The sequence below is a fragment of the Mugil cephalus genome, chromosome 9 (genome assembly GCF_022458985.1).
Source record: "Mugil cephalus isolate CIBA_MC_2020 chromosome 9, CIBA_Mcephalus_1.1, whole genome shotgun sequence".
NCBI classification, from domain to species: Eukaryota; Metazoa; Chordata; class Actinopteri; order Mugiliformes; family Mugilidae; genus Mugil; species Mugil cephalus.
The window spans coordinates 14,605,454-14,615,876 of record NC_061778.1 but is presented as its reverse complement, the minus strand read 5'-3'; the positions used below and the strand labels follow the sequence as shown (position 1 = coordinate 14,615,876).

Genomic DNA, 10,423 nt, shown 5'->3' with positions numbered 1-10,423 from the left:
ATTAGTCTGTTCACTGGTCGCGTCTCTGTTCTGTGTGAATGTTGGTCAAAAACATTACTTGCATAAGTGTATGGGGTCCTGGTAACACTATTAAAACAATGCCACAGATTTCCCACATGTGTTTCATCTAAATGGGTGTATGCGCTTCCACATTTTTTTGCACAATAACCGGAAAACATCAACCTGATCTTTTTTTTCCCTCTCTCTCTCTCTCTCTCTCTCTCTCTCTCTCCCTCTCTCTTTAAACCACGGAGCAATTTCAATGAGGGTTTGGAATCGCTCCCATGAGTGGTGTTGGTCTCTGGTTGCCGTTTATCTTCCAGCCAATCAGCCGGCCATTAAGTGCTCTGGAAGGCGTTTCCTTCCCTCTGTTTGTGGACGTGAAAGCCTCCTTTGATGGGAGAGAAGTTTGAAGCGGAGCCGCGGGCAGCAGGAGGGAGACGCTCATTCTTTCTCCGCAGACTTTTGGAGGAAACGCACGTCCCGCGTCTCAACAACTAGTAATCACCCGCGTGGAAATAGATCGTGTTGTGTTTTTTAAACGTGTTCAGGCAAAACTTAAGTGTCATCTGGGATCGGAACCGCCGCCTCATTGATGGTGTCTCCGGCGTGCAGCCGTGCGTGCTTGTCCGGGAAGAGGTGCGCTGCAACACCGAGGGACTGTGCAACAAAATAAAAGAACACAGGAAGCTACTCGTCTGGAAGTATCTCTCTCTCTCGTAACTCGCTGGAGTTTTGCAACTTTTTTTTTTTCACTAGAAATGGTTGGTAGGTTGAACTTGCCAAATGTATGCGAAGGAGACCCTCTGGATATGAGCTGCAGGGCTGATAGAGGACTTGATAGCCCGGACTCCGGGTTACCCCCGAGTCCGAGCCCCAGCGCCTGGCTGCAGCCTGTGTGCGCGGATAAAGCCGGCGGTGTGAGCCCGGTGTCCGAAGACGAAGGAAGGGGCTCCCTGGTGGGTAACTCCACTTTACATTTCGACTTTTAACGAGGCCTTTTTTTAGACTTCATTTTTAGATTTAATACATAAAAGATGTCGTGCAGTGCTTCAGAGGTTTGCAGTTTCCAAAAAAAAAAAAAAAAAAAACGCATATGTGAATGTCTTTGGCTGAGTTTGCTTAACACAATTCTGGTCTGGCATTTGGATAGATGTTACCACTGAACACAGGAAGTTACTTCCAAGGTGTCAGTCAGTCACACCATTGTTTTACTGCCTTTTTTCCTCAATAAGTCACAAAAAAAGTGTCACTTCGCTGCCTACCTGGTTCCAGTAAGAACTCAAAGCTCCACTTTATGTGTAGCTGAAGCACAGTTACTTACGTATTCACTTTGCGTTGCAGGTTCCAGTTTTACCGGTTGAATCTTTCCCTCAGCTGCACCCACTCTCTTTTGGAGAAGGAATAGCACTTGACCCATTACCTGCAAAGGAAATGAGGTGGGTCTGATTTGAGAACTGCAAAGTGTTCGCAAAGCGATCAGTGGACTGAGACGGACCTTGAGTCGTGGCCTTAAAAGGAACCGATATAGATTCCGTGCAGACAAGTTTCCTTTCATTTCTTTTGACTTAACGATTCTACTTTGGGTCCTCCACAGATACACCTCATCCGTGCACTACGACTCGGACCGGCACTTCATCCAGGACGTGGCCCTGCTGCCCCTGGGCCAGGGCCTTGAGAACTGCCAGCAGACCATCGTGGCCATGTCCCACAGCACCTGGCGCCACTACAAGACGCAGCTGGAGTTCCAACCCCGCCATCGCCCCCAACGCTACCAGAGCACCACCATCATCTACCCCAAGAGAACCAGCGCCGTCTACACCACAGAGCTGAGCTATGACTGCCACCGGCTATCCAGGCGCTTCCTCTCCAGCGTGGAGCTGGAGGCGACTGGCCACAGAAAGCTACCTCAGTGAAAGCGGACGAAGGGGGCAGATGGACGGGGCCACGCAACGGCAGTCGATCACGTCGGCCCCTGTACTGGAGCTCCTCTAACGCTGGCTGCAACTGACCTGCTGTGTTGTCTCTTTACGTTTGTGTAGCTTGCTATCCTTTAAGTACAAAGCTGGAAGAAGGACAGGGAGCTTCTCTGCTGTGATGGCAAGGATGGATGAGTTGATTCGCTCTTGATATGCATATGTCCCTGCCAGTGAACACAACAACAGATTTTACATGAGTATTTTATTATTAAATGCTTCACTTTGTTTGCCATGTTAAGCTTTTCAGAGGTGTGATCGTATTTGTTTTTTTTTTTTACCAGCTGTAAAACTAATAAGGACCAAGATGAAGAGAATACTACTTCGCCCTCAGCACAGTCGAGTCCCATCAAGTTGGTCGGGCATGCAGAGCGACTGGTTTTTAATTTTTAAACGCATTGAGGTCTAAGTCTGTCATTGTAATTTGTGTATGGCTTGAGTAAAGGTGGCTGGGTGAGGAGCGGAACAGCAGTTAAACACGATTCTGGGTTTGGATGGATGTTAAGAAATCACTAATTTACCCACATTGTGCAAAAGGTGTGTTCACGTGTTTGGTTTTATTTCACAGGGTATTGTGTTTGTGCACAGCATGACAGAAGTTTAGCTCTTCTCAAGCCTCGTCTCTAGCCACTCTTTACAGCTGCAGTTTGTAATGTACTCTCCAGTTGTTGATAGATTGAGGGGGACCTTTCAGTACGATCTGATGCGGAAGCTTAAACAAACTGGTTAGGTAGGTAGGTAGTACAGATGGATCATGAGTGTGGCGTTTACCAATAAGTGGATAGTATGTCGGTATCACTCACTGGTTTCTATGTGAAAGTAACAAGCTGCATTCCACTGCTATAACTTTCTTTGGATATATATTTATTCTTTTTTTTTTTGTTTTTGAAGTTTTATGGTCTGGAGATATTTTTTATATCTGCTGATTCACATGTTTTCCCACAGTCGTGGCAGGAGGTGTCTGCGAAGTGTTTGTGCCTTACCGATGTATCTGTGATGCTTTCAGTTTGATTTTAGTCACTTATTCAGTGCCATTTTCAAATAAAGTGATAAATACTTCAACGGCTGTGTGATTTACTGTTTTTTTTTTAACTCTATACAGGTAATGCATACATACATCCCAACAAATCCCACCTAAATAGCCAAGATATGTGGATGTAATATCGACTTGTGGCTGCTGTCGCCACCATTTCTCTGATGTATTTATTTGAGTGAAATGTCCCTTTTCCCTCACAATGCCATATTCTTTTTTCAAATGTAATGCTGTAATGCCCCCTTGTGGCCACAGAGTGAACGTGTCATGAAAAACTGTGTGTGTGTGTGTGTGTCCGTGTTCCGTTGGCTGGCTGTTGGATGTGTACAAAATTACAGCAGTGTTGGTAGTTATTGCATTAGTTCTGTGTCTTAAGCATTCCTGCACCAGAGGGGTTTCTTCAGAAGATGCTTCCTCCTTTGGTGGTCCTGCCCTGATGAAAGGAGAGGAATAGATTTGGGTAACATCTTACACCATGGCCTCATTGCATATCCCCTTTTTGTCTTCTCGCTACGCGTAAATACACCCCAGGCTTGGGCCTGTCTTTTCGGCAATACAGCCACAAAATTCGTTTTCTTTCTCTTCTTTTCTAAAATAAATAAAAATAAAATAAAAAAACATGACGCATTTGCTTTTTAAGTTTAACTTCAAGTGTAATTTTCAGCCCATATTGATTGTTTGCATGTTGCTAATATCTCACCTTCAGCAAGTAATTTTTACTCTACATTCTGCAGTTAAATAATAACTCGAAAGTTGAATTTTCCCACGGTCCCTGAAGCGGCATTTCACGTTTGTTATGACGTAGATCTATGTATCTGAATACTATCGTTTTTCATTATTATTTTTTTCCAAAAATAATATTTTTATAGACTAAATTCCAAATAACTGTGCTATAGACGCTCGGTTAAAGACAAAATAAAATAAATAAGCACGTGTTGCTTTTTATGATGAAGGGTTCAAAGGTCGTGCGGAGGACACGCCCACATATTTTTTTACTCGCATGCTTTCCTCAAGCATCGTTGTTGTATTGTCGTTCCGAGGTAAAACTCTTTATGACTGTGTACTTACATAAGCCTGTGCGGGTTTATACTACGTATATTTATATTGTTGTAGACTTGAAACAATGATATAGGCGTTAGACGGTAGAAGTATTGCGATAGTTAGCTTGTTATGCTACTGAGCTAGCAGTGCTCAGTTACTTTGGAAGAATGAAGACTGAAGGCAATGACCACAGCATCATGGACATGTTTGAAAAAGGAAAAGTCCTGAAAATATGCGCCCCAATGGTTCGATATTCAAAGTAAGTGGACTCGTCCTGTAACTGCGGCTATTCATTTCTTGAAGAATATCTACCATTTATAGCTCCGTGCTAACTTGTGTAGTTTTTCTCTACAGGCTTGCGTTCAGGTCCTTGGTAAGGAAATACAACTGTGACATCTGTTTCACCCCGATGATAGTTGCTGCTGACTTTATGCGATCTGTCAAAGCCAGAGACAGTGAATTCACGACCAATGATGGTGAGTAATTACATTGTAACTGTCAGTTGTGCTGCAGTTTTATCTTAAATGTGAGACATGATAAGACAAAGAAAGGTTTTTATTGCTATTTTTTGTCATTCTTTCTTTGTCTGCTAAGGTGACCGTCCCCTGATAGTGCAGTTTGCTGCCCATGATACTCAGACTCTGGCAGATGCAGCGTGTGTGGTAGCACCTTTCTCTGATGGAGTTGACCTCAACTGTGGCTGTCCCCAGAGGTGCAGCTACTCACCATGAACCTCAGTGCATTTAGTCCGTGCATCACTTCTTTTCAGTTTGATTTTACAGCAGGCATTTTGTTTGATGTACTTATTTCTCATTGAATATAGTATGTTTCCCTTTGATTCATTTTATTTTATTTTAAATGCTAAGGAGCACTTATCCTATTGTTTCTGGATTCAAAATATCTAAAGAACGTATCTGCATAATTTATAATTATTTGATTCACTTTAATGTCGTGTTTTCAGATGGGCTATGTCGGCTGGGTACGGTGCATGCCTCATCAACAAACCTGAACTTGTGAAAGACATGGTCAGACACGTGAGAAATCAAGTGGACAATCCAAATTACACAGTGTCCATCAAAATAAGGTAAAATATGTAACCAGTTTTACAGTATTTTAGAACTACATGTAAAGAGTGATCTTACTTAACTTGTATGTCAAGATACTGTTTTTTTTGTTTGTTTTTTTAACCAAGTTAGTAATCTCATAATCCCATTTGACCACAGAATTCACAAGGACCTGAAGCGTACGGTGGATCTCTGTCAGAAGGCTGAGTCAGCTGGTGTGTCATGGATAACAGTCCACGGTCGTACAGCAGAAGAACGGCACCAGCCAGTCCATTATGATGCTATAAAGACAATCAAAGACAGTGTATCTGTCCCTGTCATTGCAAATGGGGACATTAAGTACCTCCGTGATGTAGAATCTACTCACCAGCTTACTGGAGTCGATGGTACGTGTATTTTTACTCTAGAACAAGTACACTTCTGATCTTTTCACAGATACGTGTATTAGTATTAGAGTATTTCTTTCTGATTTGTTAATTTCTTGTTTGGATGTGCTTGGCAGGTGTGATGGCTGCACGCGGGTTGCTCGCTAACCCTGCCATGTTCGCTGGCTACGATGATACTCCTCTGGAGTGTATATGGGACTGGGTGGACATCGCTATAGAGCAAGGCACTCCATTCACATGCTTGCATCAACATCTTATCTACATGCTGGAGAGGGTTAGCTCCCAGCCTGAGAGAAAAGTCTTCAATTCTCTATCCAGTACCTCAGCCGTAATCGATTACCTCCAGAACACGTACGGGTCAGTTCATGATCTCGGAACATGAGCACATCCTTGTGATGGATTCAGTTTTAGCATTTTTGTTTTGTTTTTATGAAAAAATAAAACTTCAGAGCTACAGTTGTATCATTGATTTATGTTTTTATTGTTGTATTTTCTCCAGTAGAGTCTAACTGAACACAATAAAACTATTATTAATACGACTATCTAATGCATACTGAGCTTTATTTTCCCCTGCTCACTGGGTCACAGCTATAAGGATAACAAGAATCTCAGTTTTATCAATAGCAAATGATTTCAGCTTTTTAAATATTAATTTGAAGGGTAAAGAAAAATGATAAAAATACGCAACATTAATTTTATGCTTTATCAAATCTTTAAATCAGTTTCTTATATTTGCTTATGATTACATTAGACTTACAAGTCTTGCAGCAGACAAACTGCCGCGTCAAAAGGAAATGACTATGCTTTATATGAATTTGTTTTTATTAGTAGTGCTCCTAACGGAAAAGCCAAAACAAATGCCATGTTGCCTTCAAAATAACATAAATACAAGGGCAACCCAAATAGCGTGCAAATTTATATTATTTTAGTAAAGTAGTCTAAACAGAAGTAATCAATATTCAACCAACTAATTACCCAACTATGACGACATTTGAGGAAAACGTGACAGTGAAAAAGACTTGAATCGCTTCATATTAGTTTTATTTCGAAAAACAAAACCGGAAGTGAGATTCAACGAGCCACTTGGAGGCAACGACGGCGGAACAAGGAAGAGAAGCAGGCAGGACTACTTTCTGAAGTTAATTAAGTTACTCTCTTTTTGTCAGCGTCCGCAGTTTTATTCGTTGGTAAGTTGTGCATATTTACAGCCTAATTGTAAGACAACTTTAGACACTTGCCTCGTGGACAGTTTTTACTGCTAAGCACTTTCTAAATCACCCACGTTAGATGAGCGTTAGCTGATATGTTAGCACAGCACTGATGTAAGATTTTTTTTTGAACATCGACTCAAGATGCATATAGAAAAATCCTTTCTAACAAATGGATATTTGCTTGTATATAAACTTATTTTGTCATATATTTATTGTGGCGGTGCTAGTATGTGAGAGTCAACTGTAACATCTGTGAGTTTAGCCGAAGCTTTGTGAAGCTATGTGACCTGTGAACACAGTGGCTGAGGAGCTTAAGTTGTCATTTTCCTCAACAGTGGCAGTATTGTTGCCCAACAATCAAAACCATGCACGTTGCATAGCTTCATCTCCCAGCTATAGTGATTGATCTGCGTGTTCTTGTCTGTGTGCTTTGACAAAGAGGCTGGTCAGAGTTCACTTACGATCTTGTGTTATTGCGTTTCAGGTCTGGTTTTGTCCAATTATTACCAAGAAGCCCTCAGTAGACATGACTTTACAGTGGACTGCTGTGGCCGTCTTTCTCTATTTTGAGATCGCCGTCATCCTGATCCTCTGCTTACCCTTCATCTCAGCCAGGAGGTAAGAAACAGTTGGTATTTGTGTGCGTGTTGTGGTCACAGATCAATTTTTTCGTTTCCTGGCCACACACAGTTGTTGCATGTGGCGTAGTGATCTCTGATCTCACTGAAAATGTGTGTTCCTGTATTTTTTGCAGATGGCAGACTGTTTTCAAGCTGAAGATTTGGGAATTTATAGGAAGGTTTTGGAACAAAGTGTTTCTCACCATGATCATAATACTCATTGTCCTTTTCCTTGGTAAGTTCAGTGTTAGCGATCTCAGTGTTTTTGACTGTACTTTGTAGCTGGGTTAACTTTGTAGTTGTTGGCAAAGTCACTTATTGAGCATCACACATAGAATCTATGCTGTATTTCTAAACTGTATTGACTGTGCTTCTCTTTCTATAGATGCTGTCCGTGAAGTGAGAAAGTATTCGGCTAAAGAACTGGGCACAGATGCCAAGCTACAACCGAATATGTTTGACCACCTGCACATGAAGCTTTTCAGGGCCCAGAGGAACCTCTACATCTCTGGCTTTGCTGTCTTTCTCTGGCTGTGAGTATCTTCTCTCTCTATAAACTAACAGTGGATTAAATGGATAACTGATTATGTTATAAGTCGCCTGCATCTTCAAATCGATACCAAGGCCTCCCTCAAACAATCTCTTATTTTGTTTTCCAGGGTTATGAAGCGGGTGATCACCTTAATTAACCAGCTGGCATTGGCGTCTGCGACTACGGCCGCTCTTCAGGTGCAGGCTGACAAAGCTAACCAGGTGGCAGAGAAGTACTTGGAGGACAACGAGCTGCTTAAAAAGGTATTCTCCACAGTGGTCCGGTGTTTTTGCTCAACACAAGCTAGTTTTAGACTTTAGACTTTATTGTCCCCGTGGGGAAATTCTTCTCAGGCTCTTTCCAAAGCGAGCCCTTGAAGATTGTTCTTCTTTTTCTTAACTTTACCTATTGCAAATGTCCACCACAACTTCACATGCTTTGAGCCTTTCTGCAGCTATAAATTCACAGCATATTTACATTAGACTTGTTCATAGCTCGTAACTGTGTATTTGATGTATTTCAGACACTGATGGAGGGTAAAGGTGATAAGGCTACAGCAGAAGGCATGGAACTGTTGAAGCAGGAAGTGGATCAACTGAAAAAAGAGCTGAAGACCTCGGGTGAAGGTTGGTATCTGTGTCACATCTACACAGGCCAAATGTAACACTTCCGTTGCTTCTGCAGGTGTTTGTGCTATTTCTATATTCAGGACACTTGATATGATTTCAGGACTTCAGGACATTTGATATGAGATCTATTGGCTTAACAGCTCAACGCTAAAGCTGAACAAACAGAGTGTGTGTTTACATGTTATTTCGTCTTCAGCCCTGAAGACGTCCCACTCAGAGGCTGATGTAATGAAGAAGCAGATGGAGGGCCTCGCCAGGGAGTACGACAGACTGCTGAAAGAACATCAGGAGCTCCAGGTAATTCTTAGCTCTAAACACAGCAGGATAATAATTTGTAGGTTCATTCTTTAGACATAACAGTTTCAAAGTGACATTTAAACCAGTTAACATCAGGCTGGCAGCCAGCTACCAGTCGAAGCCTCTGTAAATCACATGGACCATCAACCTTAGACTATAGAATAAGGGCTAAGGTTAATGTTTTGTGAAAACATAAAAAGCTGGGCTTAATCGCAGTTTATGACTTTAAAGCACATGAACCTTTAATTTTTAGCTTATCCCATTTGAAAATCAATTTCTAACAGGTTTAGTGAACTCTTTCAACTTCTGCTGCGTTGTTTTTTTTTTTTTTTGTAGTCTTAGAGAGTACCATAGCATTAATAACCATAGCATTAATAACCAATGTCCTCTTCTCATATTCTTGTTCTTTCAGAATCTTCATGATAGTGGAAGTAAAAAGGACGACTAGTTACTGTAGAAGGGCTTAAAGGTTGAAGTGAACCGAGCGTGAACCGAGTTCAATCACAAAGAGAGTCATTCCAGCACATGCTTTACCTTCTTTATCACACCGTGTGTCATAGTGTATATCACAAAGCCAGGATTGGCTCCTCTGAAAATCAGACTTTTGGCTGGTATCACTTAAGGTTTTAAAGGATTTCTTTATTAGGGAATGGCTTAATTGGAGTGGATAATATTTGACAGTTTCCTGTTTCTGCCTGGCGTAGCGTGACTAAGAGGATTGTTTTTCACGTATCGGGCAGATTAATTGGGCGAGGGAATACAGTTAGTAATTAACTCTGGTCTGTTCTCAGAGTACTTATCATGTTAAATATGGGATAAAGATGGATGTTTCCTGATTTGGGTCATTTGCAAATTGTGTGAGTGTCGAAAGGTGGAGCAATCAATTACCGCGGTAAATACCTAAAAATATATTTTTATCTTAAAGGTTTGTTTCTGTTTATGTAAAACATAGCACGGCCACTTGCTGCACCCGCTCCGAGTTTGACATCAGTACGTAAATTCACTGTTTGCATTCCTGGCTGTGCAAATACCGTTTGCATGTACAGTTGCACTTAGAGAAAATCTCTTGACACGTTGTTGTTGTTGCTGTTGTATTCCAGGCATTGCTCCCTTTATCCCTCATAGTTTTATCTACAGTAAGTAGTTTTTGTTCTTTGTTTCCTCTGTTAATAAAAATAAAATCTGCTGACACATAAGAATAACAAAATATCCGTAGCGATAGAAACTTGAATTCAGCCACTTTGCGTCTTATTTTTAACGGAGATTAGACTTAATATGAGTCGAAGAATGTCGTATTTTGTGTCTGAACCAAAAAAGGTCAGGATTTGTTCATATATGCTGCACTGCGTTTAACTGGCTTATGTTTGTGTTAGGACACGAGTGGCACTGGGATTTACACCCCATCTGTGTATCATGAAACAGGAATGTATGCTTTTTGTTTTCTATCTGTCCAGACTGAGTAGCTGATATTCTAATCATCACGACATTTCATTGTTTCCATGATGTTTAAGCAATTATTGCGGTAATGAAAGTTGTGTTTCTATGCTGCTGTTGTACATAGAAATCAGACTTAAAAGTGCCTTTGCAGAACATTTTCTTTAATAAAAACATGGTTATTCATCACTGTTTTTTAA

The 10,423-nt window shown here is 41.2% G+C and overlaps 2 protein-coding genes across 3 annotated transcripts; both read left to right on the top strand.

Moving 5' to 3' along the window:
* The first annotated feature begins 265 nt into the window (after window positions 1–265).
* On the top strand, window positions 266–3,038 carry rflnb (refilin B). The gene is made up of 3 exons (XM_047595081.1): window positions 266–959; window positions 1,345–1,439; window positions 1,598–3,038. Exons 1-3 carry the CDS (start codon window positions 762–764, stop codon window positions 1,914–1,916), a joined length of 612 nt encoding a protein of 203 aa, XP_047451037.1. The 5' UTR covers window positions 266–761; the 3' UTR covers window positions 1,917–3,038.
* A 939-nt stretch (window positions 3,039–3,977) lies between these two features.
* On the top strand, window positions 3,978–10,409 carry LOC125013236 (B-cell receptor-associated protein 29-like). 2 transcript variants are annotated; one of them, XM_047593715.1, is made up of 13 exons: window positions 3,978–4,309; window positions 4,405–4,526; window positions 4,645–4,762; window positions 5,012–5,134; window positions 5,274–5,504; window positions 6,609–6,616; window positions 7,236–7,329; window positions 7,466–7,566; window positions 7,717–7,864; window positions 7,991–8,126; window positions 8,387–8,489; window positions 8,689–8,789; window positions 9,202–9,348. In XM_047593715.1, exons 1-13 carry the CDS (start codon window positions 4,218–4,220, stop codon window positions 9,235–9,237), a joined length of 1,413 nt encoding a protein of 470 aa, XP_047449671.1. In that variant the 5' UTR covers window positions 3,978–4,217; the 3' UTR covers window positions 9,238–9,348. The 2 variants fall into 2 exon arrangements, with proteins under 2 accessions (XP_047449671.1, XP_047449670.1); XM_047593714.1 differs by lacking the exons at window positions 3,978–4,309; window positions 4,405–4,526; window positions 4,645–4,762; window positions 5,012–5,134; window positions 5,274–5,504 and having other exon boundaries at window positions 6,565–6,687; window positions 7,196–7,329; window positions 9,202–10,409.
* The last annotated feature ends 14 nt before the right edge of the window (window positions 10,410–10,423 follow it).